At 41.1% G+C, this 20,199-nt stretch overlaps 1 protein-coding gene across 1 annotated transcript in view; it reads left to right on the top strand.

Annotated features, from left to right (window-relative positions):
• Positions 1 to 11,597, top strand: part of TLR5 (toll like receptor 5) — a 17,600-nt gene extending 6,003 nt beyond the window's left edge. The window contains exon 2 of the mRNA XM_017812952.1: positions 6,914 to 11,597. Coding sequence (XP_017668441.1) covers positions 6,918 to 9,503 — 2,586 coding nt within the window. The 5' untranslated portion in view covers positions 6,914 to 6,917 and the 3' untranslated portion in view covers positions 9,504 to 11,597. The remainder of the gene's footprint in view (positions 1 to 6,913) is intronic.
• Positions 11,598 to 20,199: the final 8,602 nt, after the last annotated feature.

Below are 20,199 nucleotides of genomic sequence, written 5' to 3' on the forward strand. Positions count from 1 at the left end.
ATCCAAAGCACTAGTTTAGCTAAAATCTATAACCAGACTTCAGCTTTAGAGTCCAGTGTTGAGTACAGAATTAGCAGTGGATGTTACTGTCCTCTAATTCCCTTTGTCAGTACATGCCCCTGGCATAATGTTGCATCCAATCAGTATTCCTCTTGTTTTGCCCAACTGGAGTATTATAGTCAACTCCTCAGTTTTCTTTCAGCATTTACTTCCACTTTGAGCTACCACTTCCCACAGTCACAGCCTCTAGCCCCAATGGCTTTAAGCCATTCTCAGAAAAATTGAAAGCCATAGGTAAGCAGCCCAACTGTTCTAGATACTTTGGAGGAAGTCTCAGCCCTGTAACATATAAACAACAGAGGCTGGTTTCCATTGTTTGCATTGCTTCTTAGTCTCTTTTTTTTATTTATGGTTTGGATTTGCTTTTTTGGTTGGTTTGTTGTTGTTGTTCAAGTCTGCTTCAGTCTGATTGGGTGTTTCCACAGAAGGGTCAGTGCAACGCAAACAAGATCAGAGCTGCCCTAGCCAGGGATAGGGCAGATAATCATGCATGGGCTGTGTTAGGTTTGTGCATGCTTTCTAATCTTCATTCTGAGGCTTTGCTTGGGGTTACTTTTCTGACTGGGCAGCTAGCACAACAAAATTCCCCTGAAAGATAACTGAAGTCTTACCTTTAAATCCAGACTAAGACACACTGTGGAAAGCAGGCAGATGCAGTAGATCATACCAGTGTAGGAGTTCAACCTCATTTATATCCTGGTGCACTTGGTCTGTGTCTAAGCCAAAGGATAGTGAAAAGGGAAAGACACTGAGGAAAAGAAGATGGAGTAAGGTAAACTGGGCTTGAAAGGGGGAGTACTTAACCTGAAACTAAGCAAAAATGCCCTCACTTACCCAAATGTTCTGTGCTGGGTTTGTATAGGTTTTGGTAGAAGTGGGGACTACAGGAACGCCTCTGTGAGAAGCTGCCAGAAGCTTCTCCAGTGTCCTGCAGAGCCAATGCCAGCTGGCTGTGAAATGGACTCACTGCTGACCAAGGCCAAGGCCATCAGCGACAGTGGCAGAGCCTCTGGGATAACATTTAAGAAGGGGGGAGGAGATAACTGTGCAATGACAACTACAGCTGGAGAGAGGAGTAAGAATGTGTGAGAGAAAGAACTCTGCAGACACCAAAGTCAGTGAAGAAGGAGGGGGAGGGGGTGCTCCAGCTGCTGGAGCAGATTCCCCTGCAGCCTGTGGTGAAGACCATGGTGAGGCAGCTGTGCCCCTGGAGCCCATGGAGAGCCACAGTGGAGCAGATATCCACCTACAGCTCCTTGAGGACCCATTCTGGGCAGAGGAGGAGGTAGAGAGTTTGGGAGTAAAGTTAAGCTCAGGAAGAATGGAGGGGTGGGGGAAGGTGTTTTACGATTTGGTAGTTATTTCTCATTAGCCTACTCTGATTTGACTGGTAATAAATTAAAATAATTTCCCCAAGTCAAGTCTATTTTGCCCATGACAGTAATCAGAGTGATCTCTCCTTGCCCTTACCTAGGCCCACGAGTCTTTCATTGTATTTTCTCTCCCCTGTCCAGCTGAGGAGGGGAGTGATAGAACAGCTTTGGTGAGCACCTGGCATCCAGCCAGGGTCAACCCACCACAGGTTCCAAACTCCTCCTGATCTTTGTTTCCCTTTCCCAGTAGCTTTTTCATGCCTATGTGTTTTGTACCTGCAGCTGATTTCTTTATTGATACTGTTTCTGAGTGCTGCACTTGGCCAGTTTCTGGCAGAAAGATCTGGGGGTAATTAAATAGGAAGAATGGTTTAGATTAAATGAATGGAAAACAGTCTCTGTTCAGTTAGCTGGGCTCTGGACATATACATAAAGAAGTTGGCTTAAATACACTTTTCAAAACAGTCAAAAGAAAAGTTGTAAACTGATGATGAAAGCAGCGTGCATATCAAATTAGAAGTTAAATCTGTAATTTTATACACACACATCTCACTTTAGAAAAAATAATAAGGGACAATTAAGACAGTATTTGCCACTTTAGTGTCTAATGTTTTGGGGTACAGAGGGAGAAAAGAGGACTGTCTTCCATGCATTAGTTTTACAGGCAAGAAATATACCCTGAAGTTGTTGAATCCTATCTTTCCCTTTTCTCTGGGGAGCTTTTGTGCTGCCTGTGACAACTAAGTGGTGTTTCACAGAAAGGCATCAGGGTAACAGCAGCACTCACACAGGCTCCAAGAGAGCTCTTGCATCTTGCTGTCCAAACAGAAAGACCCTTAGCTATGAAGTTAAAGGGAATAAAAGCCTTCCAACTTGGCAGTAGGATTAATCCCTTAATCCTTAATCCTAAAGCAGACTTGTGGCAATTAAAGATGAGATTCTCACACACTCATCAAAAGATGCTGCTACCTTTATTGTGTATATACTCCACTCTTCTCTGATTCAGTGACCTACAGAAAATGACCTGGACATTTTCATGAAAATTAGCATTAGTAAAAAATGTACTCTTTTTTTCTCCTTTTTGGTGCAGATATGAAGATTTTACCAGCTTTACACCTGTCTTTACCTTTTTATCCACTGACCACATCCTAAACACCAAAATGGCTGGTATCCTTGGTCATAGGACTTCATCTTTTTGGAATTATTTCAAGTAGTCTGTGCATGTGGTGGGCACACAATTCCTCTGGCTGACTGAGCTGTCATCTACGAAGAATCTCCTTAGAAGGATATCATGGTCACTGCAGTAGGTTATTAAAAATATTTTTAAACTCTTTCAATCTTATTGGTGATTATTTTACACTGGTCTTCCCTAGAGTCCACCCAGATAGCCAGCACTTCTGCTGCTTTTTTCCCTAAAACCTATGGCTGACAACTGAGAACACTTAGGCCTGCTGCTCATTTTCATAAGCACACATAGTTCATACCTGTTCCCTCCCACTGGTGTGTGCTGGTTCTCGTTTAAACTAGGGTTATGTGACAGTAGCACAGGAGGCTGCTGCTGCACAAAACCACTTTTAAGACTGAAGTTTTCCTTTCAGGTCACTCTTTTTAAAAGCAAGCCTCAGGCCTCAGCAAGGACAGAAGCAGGGTATGTAACCCATTCTTTATTTATGTGGAATCCAGTGTATTTTTATTGGGGGTGTGGAAAGGGGAATGGCAAGTGCTTTCTAACTCTCCATGGGAGAGTTGTTACTGTGGCATGAGTAACAAAAAGAGACAGCCTTAGTCCTCCTTTTCAGCTTTACTTCAAGCCTTGCTTACTGACAGTCTCTCTGGGTGTCCTAAGGCATACACAGCTGTGCTGAGATAAACAGGCACAGCTACAACATCCACTCTCAGGTACTGCCAGTTCCCATCCTTTTCTACTGTGCTAGTGAAAGTTTCTAGGTGATTTAAAACCAGGTTAACAAAAGTTTTACAAAAAGTAAGTACAATAGTGAAAGTTCCAGATGACTCAAAGCATCTGCATCTGCCTTCCCTGATCCAGATGCACAGGAGGCTGAGACCAGAGCTAGAGTATGTGCATTCTGTATGCACTCACTTATGCCTTTAGATCTAGGTAGAATATTCACCCTGCATTGTAGAAGTTCTTTCCATTGCTCAGAAACGTGGCCTGCTTAGGTCTTCCCATCCCAAAAGCATTTGCTGCATTTTTCATCCCACTCCTATTGGGCCCTGATTCTCTAAACTTCATTGCTCCAGTTTTCAATAATGAAAATTTTCAATAATTGACAGGACAAGAGGATAGAGTCTCAAGCTCCATGAGGGAAGATTAAGGTTGGACATCAGGAAAAACGTTTTCAAAGGGTGTTTAAACATTGGAACAGGCAGCCCAGGTAGGTAGTGGAGTCACCATCCCTGGAGGTGTTCAAGAAATGACTGGATGTTGCACTTAGTGCTATGGTTTAATTGGCGTGGTGGTGTTTGGTCATAGGTGGGACTCGGTGACCTTGGTGCTCTTTTCCAACCTTAAAGATTCTGAGATTCTATGAATGAAGCATTTAGACATCCCTTCATCTCCATGTCCATGCACAGACATGTAATTGAATGGGAGGATCCTCGTTTTGTGGGAAGAATATTCTTCCCAAGACATTTTAAAGGCTAACATACAGTGGTGAAGGGTTGCATAAAATGCTACATTATGAGATTCTGTTAAAATACAAATCTTTGTTGTCCTCATGAGAGCAGTAAGAGGCATTACTTACTGCCAGCATCGCCCTCCTGCTCATGGAGGGACAAGATTTGGGAAAGGAGGTAGTAACTTATGTGGAAAAAATTGAGGGAGCAAAGTTTACAAGTGAAATCTTCCTTGTCAGTAAACCAGAGCAGAGGTGGAGTGTAACAACTGTTAAAAGATTGTTAGGTATTTGTTTAACTTACAAGAATGTGAAAAAGCAAGTAAGTATAAAGGGAAAGGCGGCAAAAAAATCTTTCACCATTTTCTTATATTCTAATAAAGAAAATAAAATAACATTTTAAAATTTTAAAACAACAACATTTCCTAATTGTTCCATTCTAAGCATTTTGATCTTTTTCTAGCTGTCTATTGTATGTGTCCATCAAATATTGACTTCCAAAGTATTTTCTGTCTGCCACTGCTTTTGATAATGCAGTGATTTTGCCCAAACTTTAAAAACTAGCCATAGCATCTGTGCAAATACAAGGAATGAAAATGTAAAAGTCTGAAAGATAAATGTAATTTAAAACTATTTGTGCTAAACATCTTATATTACAATGTCAGCAAGAACCAATGTCATAGTTGTCAAATACTAAAAGGGAAACTTGGTGCTTTGTTTTCATGGTTCTAGGAAAGAAAAATGTAAAAATGTAAACAAGATCTTGAATCACCTGTTATATGTTTGGGTCTTTCTTAATAACCTACAACATTCTGTAGTAACAACAACAAACGTTACATAGTTTACTGTTTATAATGTCCCCTTTAAAAGTGTATGCTAGGTCAAAAAAGAGGGTAGTAAATACAATTATATTCTAGTACTTGGAATTATTCCCCATAGAAGAAGTTAAAATCTCCTAAGTGTTTTTTTAAAGTACAGTACAAAACCAACCACCTTAGGGCTAATAATTTGCTCTGTTCTTTACTATGCTCAATAAAACAGAATTTTGATACTCACTACCTACACTTTGTTTTTCTTTGCATCACATTTGCTTTTCTTTACAGCACATCTTAAATTCCTTTGTGAGACAAAATGCTAATGAAATTTGAATGCCAGGACTTCAGAATTCAACACTCTTATCCTATATTCATAATCTCTTTTACCTCAAGAATCAGATCTTGTCCTAAGCACACAAGAATGTCCTAAAAATTTAAAGATTAGTATTTTAAGTTGCAAGGTATTTATGTTTCCCATTTGGTGTTTGAGCCTCTAGGGTGAAAATTTGCAGACTCACTCTAGTAGCCACAGCTGTTACAAGTTAGAGTTTTAATATAATCAAATGACTTTGAGATGTTTGGTAGAGTGAGATTGGACTGTGCTGTAATATCCTTGTATTGCCTATGTAGCAGATAGTCTCTAAAAACTGGCTTTCTCTTTCCTTTGGTATTTGCAATGGGAATGTCATAGTGGTTTCTACTGACATTTCCCAGAAATCCCTTTGTATGACAGCAAAAAGCATAAGATGATTTTAGTTTAATAGTACAATATTCTGCATAGAGGCTTGTACCTGTGCTTTAAAGAAGCAGTGTGCTCAAATCAGAACAATAATTGTTCAAAGCCCCACTTTTTTCCTCTCTGAAGTAGATTTACTTTGCAGACTATAGATGGCCACTGGGGGTTTGGCTCCCCAAGAGTTTACACTTAGAAATTTTTAAGCAGATTGTGCTGGAGGACACAAAAATTCTTCCATTGGGTTATCATTTCATTTCAATAAATTCTTGTCTAAAAGCAGAAGCAGATGGTTGCAATCTTAGTTAGAAGGGATTTTTTTAAAAACTACTGCACGCAAGCAATCACTTTAGGGCTAATAATTTGCTCTGTTCTTTACCATGCTCAGTAAAAAAGATCTTCCTTGCTTTGAAGAGGTTTTTGTCTTGGATAAAAAGGGAGACAGGCAGACAGATGGCATAATGCAAGGAAAATACAGAGTGGGAATATATTAATAAATGGATTCATCAGCAAGCTGCATAAATTACGTTATCCACCTTTTTGTATAACTTAGGAACTTAAAGTTCAGGAAATACAGTTTTTCATGAAACATGAAATCTCACAGGACAGTTTCAGGCTACTGTGTCTTTTCTGTTCCTTCAGCGTAAGCCTTGTTCCTGCCTATACTTTCAAAACTATCTCACAACCATTTCAAGAAAAATTTCACATTGTCAGCGTAGTCTGAGGCTCCAGGAGCCTCAAAAGAGATCCTCCTCTTTAAAATTCGAGGCTGTTAGGTAGTTCTGTATGACAGCAATCTAAATTCCAAATAGGTAATAGCCCTCGTAAGGAGAGTGCTCAGGGAAAGAGCAGCGTTGCCCTGCTCTGTTGAGATGACTGGATGATTGCACTTTACTTGGGTATTCCAAACTGTTTAAAACCTGTTTGGATAACTGATAAAGGAATTAAGCTAATACACCACCATTACCTGTTCCATGGCACAAATTAAATAGTTAGGCCGAGATTTCAGCACCTACCTAGTGGGGTTATGGTGCCACCCTTAAGGTACATAAAGAAGAGTTACTTTTTAGGTCATAGGAGTTGCTCGCATCTCTTTGGGACCCATGTTCTGAGCAGACAGCCTATCAGATAGTACCTGTTAGACTTCAGAGAAAGGATAGATTCCCAAACCACTAGTAACTTTTAGTGTGACATTAGTCCTCTCTTCCACAACTGTTAAAAATGGGCTCTACAACTCACTGCATAGATAGCCAACTGCAGAATTAATGCTCTCTGTTTTCACTTTGTTTCACCTAGGTTCATGATGTTGTGTCATCAGCTAGTGCTTGTCTTTGGACTCTCACTAGCTAGTGGGGTGTGTGCATCTAGAAGCTGCTACTCAGAAGCCCAAGTCTCCATATATTTTTCCTGCAACCTCACAGATATTCCACTTGTGCCGAAGGATACGGTGAAGCTTTTCCTAACTTCCAACTATATCATACGGCTGACCGAAACTTCGTTTCCACTGCTGGAGCACTTGTGGTTGTTGGAATTTGGAACGCAGTTGGTCTATCCTGTTACCATAGGGAAAGGAGCTTTCAGGAACCTGCCAAACCTTCGTATCTTAGATTTGGGATACAATAGGATTCTTCAACCAGATCTTGATGCTTTTGTGGGTTTGCCAAGTCTGACTGTACTCCGTCTGTTTGGGAACTACCTTGGAAATTCCATCCTTGAGGAACGTTACTTTCAAGATTTGAGATCATTAGAAGAATTGGATCTTTCAGGGAACAAAATCACCAGACTTCAGCCTCATCCATTATTTTATAATCTAACAGCCCTGAAAACTGTGAACCTGAAATCCAACTACATATCTGACCTGTGTCAGAGCAATCTTACCAGCTTCCGAGGAAAACATTTTCTATTGTTCAGCCTCAGTTCTAATTTTTTGTACAAGGCAGAAAGTGTAGACTGGGCCAAATGCCCAAATCCTTTCAAAAATATTACATTTAACTCACTAGACCTTAGCAAAAATGGCTGGAGCACTGAGAGAGTCCAATATTTCTGTACAGCCATTAAAGGGACTCAAATCAGGTCTTTAATATTTAGCACTCATATAATGGGTTCGGGATTTGGCTTTCAAAACTTAAAAAATCCAGATAATTATACTTTTGCAGGACTAGAAAGAAGTGATCTCAGTTCCCTTGATATTTCAGGGGGTTACATTTTCTCTCTCAACCCTTTAGTCTTTCAAAGCCTTGGTAAACTGGAAGTGCTGAACCTTTTCAAAAACAAGATAAATCAAATTGAAAGACAAGCATTTTTTGGCTTGGGCAACCTAAAAATCCTCAATCTCTCAAGTAATCTTTTAGGTGAGTTGTATGATCATACTTTTGAGGGTCTACGCAGTGTAGCATATATTGATTTACAGCAGAATCATATCGGGATGATTGGTGAAAAATCATTCCATCACTTAGTAAGTCTGAAAATAATTGATCTCCGAGACAATGCCATTAAAAAGCTCCCTTCCTTTCCACGTCTGACATATGCCTCTTTAGGTGACAATAAGCTAATGACTGTAGCTTACACAAGAATAGATACAGCATACCTAGATTTAGAAAGAAATTGGTTGGCAAATGTAGGTGACCTGTATATTCTTTTCCAAGTTCCAGATCTGCAATATATCTTCTTAAAACAGAATCGGTTCTCTTACTGTGTGAAAAGTGATAATGCTATACAAAATAGTCAGTTAACCTATATGGATCTGGGTGAAAATATGTTACAGCTTGTGTGGGAGAGAGACTTGTGTTTGGATGTGTTTGGGGCACTGTCCAAACTCGAGGTTCTCCATCTGAATAACAACTACCTCAGTGCTCTTCCACAGGACATTTTTAGAGGTCTAACATCTCTAAAAACCCTTAATCTGGCTTCCAATCTGCTGTCTCATCTTTCTCCTGGGCTTTTTCCGGAGAGCCTAATGTACCTCAACTTATCTGGAAACCAGCTGCTTTCCCCTGAGCCTGAAGTCTTTATGACTTTGAATATTCTGGATATAACACATAATAAGTATGTCTGTGATTGCTCTTTAAAGAGCCTACTAGTGTGGCTAAATGAAACCAATGTAACCCTAGCTGGCTCCGAATCTGACAGGTATTGTGCCTACCCACCTGAATTTGCAGGGGTACCACTGTCATATCTGGAATATGATGGCTGTGATGAAGATGAACTCCAGGAGGCACTCAGGTTCTCACTATTCATCTTCTTCTCTGTCACCTTTCTCATGTTTCTGGTGTCAGCCATCATTTTTACTCGCTGTCGGGGGATTTGTTTTATCTGGTATAAAACTGTCACCAAAAAAATAATAGCCACCCATCCACAAGTAACAAATAAATGTGAATACAGATATGATGCGTATCTGTGCTACAGCAAAAATGACTTTGAATGGGTCCAGAATGCTTTGCTAAAGCACCTGGATTCACAGTATTTGGATAAAAACAGATTTACCTTGTGTTTTGAGGAAAGAGACTTCTTGCCTGGGGAAGAACATATCAATAATATTCGTGATGCCATTTGGAACAGCAGGAAAACAATTTGTATTGTGACCAGGCAGTTTCTCAAAGATGGGTGGTGTGTGGAAGCCTTCAATTTTGCCCAGAGCAGGTACTTCTCTGATCTGAAAGATGTCCTCATAATGGTAGTGGTTGGGTCACTTTCTCAATATCAACTGATGAAACACAAACCAATTCGAAACTTCTTACAAAGGAGTCGGTATTTGCGGTGGCCTGAAGATTATCAAGATGTAGACTGGTTTTTAAATAACCTTTCATCCCAAATTCTGAAGGAGAAAAAGGTACAAAGGAAAGCCAATGGTATTGAGCTGCAGACTGTAGCAACCATCTCACACTGAGAGTGTGTGAGTTCCTGGCGAATATCCCATTTCCAGTTGTGCCATGGCAGGAGTAGACAGAAGTTTGGTTCATCTTTCCTTGAAAAGACAGGCAGAATGATAACTGATTCAGTATAAATCCTACAAAACATAGAGACAGCTTGAAAGCACCGAGCAAATAGATGAAAGTACTATTATTTTATGGACTATGACACATATTTTCAGAAGAATTAAATGAATCACAGATACTCCACATTTTGGATGTTCATCTTTAGACAATTCAGTTCTGATTTTCAGAGTACTACCTACTTCACAGATCTGTTTCAGTTAGAGAAGGATGGTCATGATTGTTTTTTTTAAAAAGAGCTCATGGAGTGACCAAATATGCTTTCAGGCACTGCCTGACCATCAGTTCACGGACTATTTCTGTGCTTTCTGAACCTGGAACTTCTCATGCTCCATTTCAAAGTCGAATCATTGTTTTGCACCTTTATGCTTTAAATTGTTGTAACACAGATTTCATTTGTTTGTTTCCTACTCAATTATCCTCAGCTTCTCAACTGGAACATACAAACTTTGGGCTTCATTCGTGCCCTTTCCCTTCACAACTCCTGTTGTCGTAAAGCTACAGTCACTGGTCTACTTCATTTGCTGCTGTTTCAGCCTGGTGCTTTTTCAGTTGAGCTGCCTTCTTCCCTGCAGAGAGGAGCAGGCATTCCCTTCGGATCTGAAGCAAGCCTAGGCTTGAAAAGCAAACAAGAGACTACCTCAGTAGCCGTGCAGGCTGTACACCTGTGACAGGGCCAATAGCCCAATGACTGACAGACAGCATTGGCATGCTGGGATTGGGAAGTACACTTGCACTTTGTAATTGTACTGTGTAATTTGGGTTGTTCTCAGCACATCCTGTGTCCTGATCAATTCTAAGGTGTTTTTCTGCTTCTACTGAAATGTTTTTCTGGAATCATTAATGCCTGGTAGTCTCTTACTTCTCTAACTATTTTACCACTGTTTGCTCAGGTATGTGTCTTCAAGGAGTTGTTCAGGGTCATTTTAATAGAAGTCTGACTCAGTGTTCACTGATACAGAACCTGCACCTATTATTTTGATTGTGACGTACTCCTTGAGTGTACTGTTCATCTCTGTACATTTATTCAACATAAGCTTACCAAAATACTTTCAGCAGGGCCTCAGTGGGGCTTTTTGCTGTAGTGAGGAAGCAGGAATGGGAGGTTTTATAAGTTGTCTGTCTTGACCTTAGCTGCAAACAAATAATACCATCCTAACTGTTTTGATAGAGATGAAATGTGAATGCGCTCATTTGAATATAGATGTGCCTGTGGCTGATCTAATTTACTCTCAGCACACAAGTATACAGGATTTCTATAGATAAAATTACTATAATTACTACAGTATTTCTTCCCTCTCAATCAGTGTAGTCACTCAGGAAGAGAAAAATGGGTAAACCTTGGAATATTTTTCAGGGGGCATGGGACAGGGGAATGCAGATCACAGAAGGGATGGACTGTGCTGGTGAATCCCTGGGTGTCGCTGTTGGCTCAGGTAACAGCCCGGGTTTCCAGAACCCCTCCTGCCTCCCCGCTACTGCAGCTGCTGGCAGTGGGGGAAAATGGTGCTGCAGAGCGAGGGCTAGGAAGTCACCAGCAGCCCTGGCTTCCCAGAGCCCCCCTGGGCGGTCAGAAAAGCCACCACAGGCATTTCAGGAATGAGTCTGTACAATGAAGATCATCTGCAGCTCCGGGTTGTTTGTGGATCTGTACGTGGTGTAAGAGTTGGGGATTTTAAAAGCACCCTTAGAAATTGTATTTGAATGATTGTCACAAAACATTTTTTGGTCAAGTGTTGATTAAGAGCCCTCTCCAGCTACGACCTTACTGTATACTTACAAGACACTCCTATCACTTCAGGTAGTTAAAACTTACTTCTGCTAACCTCTGTATGCAGGAATGACAAGTACATACAATAGATGTCTTTAATTATGGCTCTTTCATTTGAGATGCTTTTGTCTACCTCATGCTTATGCCACTGGTGGGAGGTGGGTACATAAAGGTTGCATTTACTTCAGTCTTCGGAAAGATCTGTCATTTTATAGAAAGGTTTTAATAAAACCTTTGCATGAAATTTCATTGTCTGCCTCTGTGCTTGCATACCATTTTGGAAAAAAAGAGATCACACCTGTGTCAGAAGCAGCTGGGAAAACTTCTTTCTACCACAGAGGCAGCTTAGAAATGTAGAAGAAGCCCAGCCCCCATCTGCACCTTTCAAATTCTGTTGCAAGGGGTCTACAAAAAGCAGTAAAAGGCTTTTTGGAGAACATGCTGTTGAACCATTCCTGATTGTGGAGTGGTCTACAGGCACATGAATAACTGCAGTGTCAAATTTTAAAGAGATCCAAAACATCTTTTTTACTCGCTGTGAAACCATTCCAAGCCTGAGATGCTCAGAACAAATGCAGTTGGTGCAGTCTGTCCTGTATCATGAAAAATCACCTTCAAATAGATCCCAGAACCCTGAACATCACCTCTGTAGAGTCACCTATCTTAAATGACAAAGCCTGGGGAATTGTCGAGAAAGAGCTTGTGCAGACTTTATACTCCTCTGCTCAGCAGGAACCACAAAAGCATCCTGTACAAAAATGGAGAATGACTATGTTTGATGAATTAAGGCCATAAATTGAGCCTTAAATTGAGCCTCAAGCTCATAACTATTGATCGGATTTCCTTCAGGCTCGCTGGGAACATTACTGCTCTATTAGAATTTTATGGCTCCTTAGTTAAAGATACTCTCATCAGTTTTACTCACCTTCCTCAGTGAAAAACATTAACTTGTTGGAGGGTGTCCAGAATAGGGTGTGAAGTGTGGCACTGGCTCTAAAGCAAGCTATTAAGATGGAAGGTGGTGAATTTATTTGCAGTAGCAGCACAGGGAATATTCAGAGGACAGTGACTCAGTGCCCCGTGGTATCAGCTCAGATATTCAATGGTAAAAGCCTCCCGCCACCATTGCGATATATATTATAAACATTAACTGGCCAAGCGGGCAATATTGTTCAACAGCAACAGCTATCCAGACTGTCAGAGTCCAAGGATTGCAAGGGCTCCTCCTCAAAATCAAGGCACTCAGGACCAGAACCCAGATTCTACAAACATATCCCTGTGGAGAGTAACAGAAGCCAACAGTTATATGCTTACATATTATTTCACATTTTACATTATTATTATTTCACATTATTATTATTTCATATACAGTGAAACCAGGCTTCCCCTCCACTCTGACACACATACTAGTCTCAGCAAACTGCAATTATATTTGCTAATCCCAATCCCTAATCCCTCCTCAGAGAGACTGTTCCACCTTGTTAATTAACAAGGTGATGAATCTAACTACTAACAGTTAGTATTGCTCCCACCCCAATAGATGCACTACCTTTGGGGAGAACACTAGGTAGTGAGACTGCAGAGAGTTCAGTTTCGAGTGGAACACTCCTATGTTGCTCAGAATCACTCTGCCTTTAATTTTCTTGTGTCACATCATTAACTCAGCTCCTCTGCTGACTTCTGGGTCTTTTTCAGCAGGACAGCTCTCCATCTCACTGCCAGAGACCATCTGCATTTCAGACCATGGGATCCCACCTTCTCAAGTTCATGTGGTAGTGATTACTTTACAATGGCTTTAACATGTTCTCTTCTTGCTGGAGCTGCAAATAGCAGCAGTCCAGTTCAATCACACAGCAAGGCTCATACCTGACAAAATACTTACAGATGAAGAGCAACACACAACTGAGTGGTAGGAGTGAGCGGTGAAGATGCTGCAAATGGAGCAGAAGCTTCACATGTGAATCTCTGGCAAAGCAGCTAAGTTAGGAAGGGTACACGTGCTTAAGCATCTTGCCATAGAAAGGGGGCTTGGGTTCCATGAGAAGTGGAAACATGAAGCAAGGAAAGATAGACAAGGAACAACGCACATCTTTAGGGTCTGACTCTACAAACATGAGCCAGCATAATGCCCTGACGTAGCAAGTGGATTCACCTGAAAATAGGACTAGTGCAAGCAAATATTTGTAGAGTTTCTTTGCACTTATACAGTACTACCAACAGAAAGCAGGCAGTTCTGTAAAATAAGGCTTCCAAAATCAGAAGACTGGTGTAAAAAAAACCCCAGAGATTAGGAAACAACTATACATGTCTGGTGTTTGACCATGTAAGACATTTTTCACTTTCTTCAGGATCATAAGAAGGTAGATATTCATGCAGTCCATGAATAGGAAAGACTTTTTGAAATAGTACAAATATTTCAGGACTTCTGCATAGCTGTGAGGAACATCTGAATTAGTCAGGCCTTGAATAAAGAACTTTAGGAAGATGATGAAGAAAAGACAGACTGGCCTTTCCAGCTTTCCAGCCCTCTCTGGGCAGTGGTCTTACATCACATATATCCTCTTCCATTCGTGCAAAATGTTTTAGTTGTTGCTATTAAGTAGGATCAGCAAAACTACAGCCTTGACTGCAATGAAATAATGGGAAGGAGAAGTGGCAACATGAACACTTCCCATACAGAAAAATTGACATCAGCAGACCTCACAAAGCCTCTTCTGGTGGTTATTTCATTAGGCTGTTTGTCAGATTCTGAGAAGGTATCACACTTTTGGAATGCCAAACAGCTCTTTCTGCCTTTGGGTGTGAGCACTTTTTCATACTCAGCTTTTAGTTACCTGTTTTCTGATTTGTCTCTCACAAAGATGAGCTGAGCATCCTGGTCTTCACTCTCACTGTGCTGCTCCTGGCAGCCATCAAAGATTCCATACACCTGGAACGGCGCCGCAGGTGCCGCTCCATCATTATTTCCTTTAGCCAAACAAAAGCTGCAAAGTAAAGTTTAGAAGCCAAGATTTACCCAGAAGACCACTGTGAGCACTGACTTGAGCAGGTACCGGGAATTTTAAATTCAGCCTTATTAGTCAGCCTTGCATCACATCAGTGGGGCAGGCCAACTCCTATGTGACTGCTTCTTGCTGTTAGTGCAGATTGACGGGAGGCTTCTCTTCCCTTTCTAACCTTAACTTTGCTTTTTGTACTGTGCATATACAGTGTAGTGGGTGCCAAAAACAAGTCTACATTTCCTTTCCCAATATGCAAAAGTCAGTATGTGGGTATGACATGAATTATTTCATAGTGCAAAGACTATCTATTCATAGCAGACTCTGTTTGTTTCAGACGTGCAGTTTTCCTTCCTTTTAGATAGCCTATTGTTTGTCTTTTTCATTTGTATTAAAAATAAAATCTTTGAGAACTGCAAGCAAGAGAGAAAAAAATATATTTCTTCTGAAACTAACAATTCTCCAAACAGGAAGGTTACCTTTTTCCTGTTTAGACATTATGTTCAAAGAAAGGAAGTCGGGATTTTCAATGATAATAATAATTACATGGCATGTAAACATCAGTAAGTATCAAAGAAGGCTTCACTTTTTGTTTAGTGTGTCCCAAATGCTATGCTGCTGTTCAGAGTATTTTTACCAGTTCACCAGCCTCTTGCAAAACTGGATTTATGAGCAATCATTGCACTGGGTTGCTCAGCTGTGTGCAAGATTTCACAGTGAAAGAACAGCATTATCAGGCTGCCTCAAGCTGGCGTGGAGGGCAGCGATGGAGAGGAGTGTAGCAAACAGAGAATCCTCATACAAAACAATGAGTTCGATATGGCAGGTTTTGAGGGGGGGTAGGTGGGTTTGAGTCAGGACTGTACATACCAGGCAGTGTGATCTTTCCATGTCGCCACCCAAAACTAAGCACTTCAAGTCACGAAATCTTTTGACGCTGTTCCTAAAAATTGCATTGGCAACACAATTTCAGCACTGTGATTAGCTACATCATCAAAACAGATATTTGGTACATGTGGTGTCTTGTAACAGTGAACCCAGGAGTGCTTTAGGTGCATTTTATTATCCTCTCATTAAAGATGGAGGAATTGAGGCAGAGAGAATCAAGATACATACCTTTGGTCATGGTGAATACTAGGAGGAGAGCTCAGGTTTGACAAAGGATAAGCTATTAGGTCTCTTTACTCAATTTTGTAGGAGTTTTACAACATGCATTTTTATTACCTTGGAAACTAAAGTTTTCTATTTATCTGCAGAACTAATTAACAGTGTAAGGCCTCCACTTAATGTGCCACTAGTTTGCCCATGTGTGGCAAAACAAGTTTCACAGGGAGGAGAAGATAGCTGAAGAGTCATTGAGAGTTGCCAACTTGAGCGTCAGTGATTTTGGGATGGTCTGAGCCTATCAAGTATAGGAGCAAGAATTCACAGGACATTTCACTAGGAGTCACTGACAACTTTTCAGGTACCCACATGGTCTGGTATTTCTGATGAGGGCTTGCAAATTAGGAACAACAGGAAAAATAGTAGAAGACATTTGGCCCCATGAGGACATAGTCCTCAAGAAAATGGACCTGTGGGAATGGCAGCAATGGAGTAGAGAGAACAGGGAGAAGGCAAAGACATTTTAATTACATGAACTCTCTTTTGAGAACTCCGAGTTCATAAAATTTCACTAATGATCAGGAAAAAGCTTTGGAATGAGCCATTTGGATATGTTGCTTCAAAACAATGAAGCCTAAGAATTGAATGTGAATAAGGAAAAAAAGAAAGGTGAGACAATTAGCTTTGATTTAGAGTAGAGAGTACGAGAAATGAATAAACATATTGCAACTATAGCCCCATTTTCCCAAAGATCTGATGTTCTGGAATTTACACCCTTTAACTCATCAGAAAGGAAAACCCAAGTCCCATGCACTCAGCCTTCCCTTTGAGATGGTGAGAAATGCCAGGGGGAGTCACTCACTTTGTATAAGAGTGTTAGCACCTGCAGCTCTCCTCACATAAGCATTCAACACTCCTGAAAAGCAGGCCTTGAATTTCTCACTCTTATCCTAAGGAGAATTGCCTTCAAGCTGCAAAGTGAACACATTCCAACTGCCTGCTGCAAGCGTCTTGCAATTTTCAGTGTCAGCTTCTTTAATTTCAAACTTTAATTGCTTTGCAACTTCTTTTTGTAACCTTCCTAGTTCCACACTGTCAAACATCCCTGGACCATCTTTTGTTGCAAATGGATTTGCACCCACCCAGGGAAGAACCATTTTGTGCTGTGAGGGAGGGCTGAGAGTGGCTGACACTTAGGATGCTGCATGTCAGGAATATCTGAGTGTTTAAATACAAGTTAGGAGAGATCTACAAGCCATTTAGCTAGGTATGTCCACCATACTCACTACCTAGACTTAAGAGAAAACCCAGGGATTAATCAAAGCCTTTCCTCTGAAGTGTGGGCTGCATTTTTCATGCCAGAGGCAAGACATTTTAAGAAGATGCCAACTCAGTCTTTGGCTGTAGCATCCAGTGCTGCCCCTGACAGACCTCATGGCATGAGGGAAAATACAAGCTGGTGTAGAACAAAGAGAAATCCAGAATACACATTACCTTTACAAAAATCCCTTGATACTCTTCAGGAACACATCCAGAAAGTGGAAAAATGTAGGCTGTCTGTTAATACAAAGCTGGTGGTATTTCACTCAGTTCTGTCTTTACAGTTCTTTATCAGGAGCAATCTGGAATGTGAGTTGATGGAGAACAGACTCGAACTGGGACTGACACAGCTTGGTTAGTTTAAATAATGAAGGAATTCCTTCCTTTTGTTCCTAAACTAGAGAGAGGCTTTAGAAAAGCCCAGGCAGTTTTCTGCCCTATTTTCCATTTTTGTTCAATTCTCCTGGCCCAGGTTCTGTATGAAGATGGAAACAAATCACTTAATGAAAGAAAAGACGGGCTAGAAAAATCTGTAGTTTGATTTGAAAGATCTGAAAAACCCAGAGAAGCAAAACAGCTGCAGGAAAGCCATATCTGAAGCTAACACAAGTTTTCAGTGTGAAGAAAGAGGAGCTGCACTACTACAGAGGGCACTTTCCCTGCCAGCTCAGTGTCTATTCATATTGTAGGTGCAGTGACTAAATGAAAGACAAAGAATGGTATGAGAGGTCAATAACCTGAAACTTTTAAAGAAGCTTGTGCAAATCACCCTCTTCATACCTCACTTCTTAATCTTTTTCATGGGAGGACAGCAAAAGCCCTGTATCCTAAGGCTGCTGTAATTGTGAGGATATTAAAATTGAGAGACAATTAAACGATGTGCTGATGAAGCAATGAAAACATAGAAGATAGATAAGAGCTTAGCTTTTTTCAACTTACTTAACTCCTCATAAGAGAGAAATCTATAGGCTTGTCCTAGGGCCATGGAAGTCACACTGGCACTTCACATCCAGAAGAACTTACACTAAGAACAGACGTTATTTCAGGTTTTTTTCTAAAACTGGAAAATCTTTCCAATTTAGCATGACTTCTGAAAAGAAAATAATGTAGTTCACTAGAAAGTGGGAACCCACTCCCCCTGGGTGTTCTTCCTTTCGAGTATTTGCTCATACTTCTGTGGGCATTTTTGCTAACAGTGTCCTTTTCATCAGTGTTCTTCTCTGAAGAGACTCATTCATAATATCCTCATTTGGGTACACAACACATTTACCCCCTTGACACTTCAGAAATCCGCAGTTCCATTCATACCCCAGCACACACATCAGAAGGCTGTTTAAAAAGCCCCAGGAAGTTTGCTCAGACGTGCTATTTTAGGAGACCTGGACTGGGTCTTGGAATTTTACAATATTTAGAGGATTTGGCACCGTGACTGTTTCCACATGAGGACACGTGTGCTGTCAGAGCGCGTACCGTACACCTCGTGAGAGAGGAATAAGCTACCTGGAAGCTAAGCAATAAAGAGGAAGGCCTATAAAATGCTTGAGAGTAGCTGTAGTAAATAGTTTGGGGAAGACTGACCCAGTCAGCCAATAGCCTGATCCTGAAGAGAGAGACAGGTCAGGCTGCAGGGGGCCAACCACAATGCACACGCTGGAGACGCATTTGCTGTTCCCTACTTGTACCGTGCCCTGTGAGGAGGGAGGGACAGTGCATACAGAAGAGGTTAGCCTGTCTGAGGATGGGTTATAGCATCATTTGGTCTTAGCTGAAGGGACAGAACTAAACCACCTTATGTTACAGCATTATAAAGCACACAGCAACAAAGCCTGACCTTCCTCTGCACAACTCCACTAGGCCAGCATATGTGTTATGGTCCTAAAATAGTCAGAAGATAAAATAGTAGCCCAGTCTTAGCAAGCCTGAGGAATAAGAATGATGTAGTTTTCTACAGAGCTCCAACATACTTGCTGGCCGTCGCCAAAGACACCAGAGAGGCCCCTTTTTAGTCCATCCTGCTGACCCTGTGGTGAGGAGGTGGCAGTGGACACTCTACTAGCTTTACCCTTCTCATTCAACAGGCAACCTGGGACACCTGCTCAGACATCACTGACTGACTTCAGGGAGCAGCACCAGGGACACTGTTATTAGTAAACAATCATTTCTGCCATTCAAGTTACTCTCCATGGCTTCTTGAAGGGCCCAAGGTTTAGGAAGGATCCATGACTCATGTCAGGCTTGCATATTCTCAGTATTTGCAAGCCATTAGGAAAGAGGCCTGGCACTATAACTTAGGGACCTATGAGGAATATCTGCAGAAAAACATTCTACGAAGTAGGTAGCTGCAAGTAACCATTATGGCTGGGCTGTTCTGCCTTCTTGTTTTTCAGAGAAAGGTGGTATTTCTCATATGCCTGTTCTCCCATGGGAGCAGGCCATTTGTTCAGGAACTGGCTCAGACTTCAAATTCATGAGACACAGCAATGGGTGATGAAATCCACTGAACAGACCTACATCTTGCAGAAGAATAACAGCAGCTCTTCTCAGCAAAGCATCCATAGATTTGCCACTTCTCAGATGACCTCAGAATCCAGATTTTTTACCTTAATAACTTACTGCTCTCTGACCTCAGTTTTACCCCTTCAAAGGAAAAAGCTTAGCAGGAGACACTCTGGAGGGATACAGCTTGTGCTTCACATATAGAAGAAGTAAGTAGCTTTTCTTTCAGTGACCCTCTGGTAGCCCTTGCACCCAGGTTGGAGATCTCTCCATATCCTGTTGACTTTCATTGGCATGACAAAGCAGCGACAAAGCAGCACATCCTGCCTGAACCTATGAACCTTGGGCCAGACTCTCATCTTTAGTTCCAGGATATATGCATTAACAATGCCCGATGAGCTACCACAACGTGTTGGTGCCTTCATCACTGAAATCTGGCATTGCAAAATATCAGTCTGTTCTCCTGGGATGTGTATCTGAAGCCAGAATGTTTACTAAAAGCTGCTACACCATCAAAACACCATCCACAGCAAAACCAGCACAGATTTTAAACAGAAGCTGTTGGGTTTATTCCGACTTCCTGCAAAGACTAGAGGTGTATCGAGCCTCAGTTTTCAAAGTGGCATCTGGGATCAATGCAAACCTTTGTCACAAGTGTCTCAAGGTGCAAGACTCAGCCTTACCTCCCACCGAGAGCCAGCAGCTGCATACATTTTTGACAGACTGATAGCTGTTTACACAGCAGTAAATATCTTCATACTCCATCTATTTATACTTTCATGTCACTTCAGAATTTTTTATTTTAAATTTTATTTTAAATCAAAGATACCAAGAAGGCTATATAATTCTGTATGTTACTTCACAGTTTGATAGAGAAAACATGATCTAGGAGGGTAAGAG

This window comes from Lepidothrix coronata, unplaced genomic scaffold, assembly GCF_001604755.1.
Source record: "Lepidothrix coronata isolate B3197 unplaced genomic scaffold, Lepidothrix_coronata-1.0 Scaffold38, whole genome shotgun sequence".
In the NCBI taxonomy this organism is placed as follows: Eukaryota; Metazoa; Chordata; class Aves; order Passeriformes; family Pipridae; genus Lepidothrix; species Lepidothrix coronata.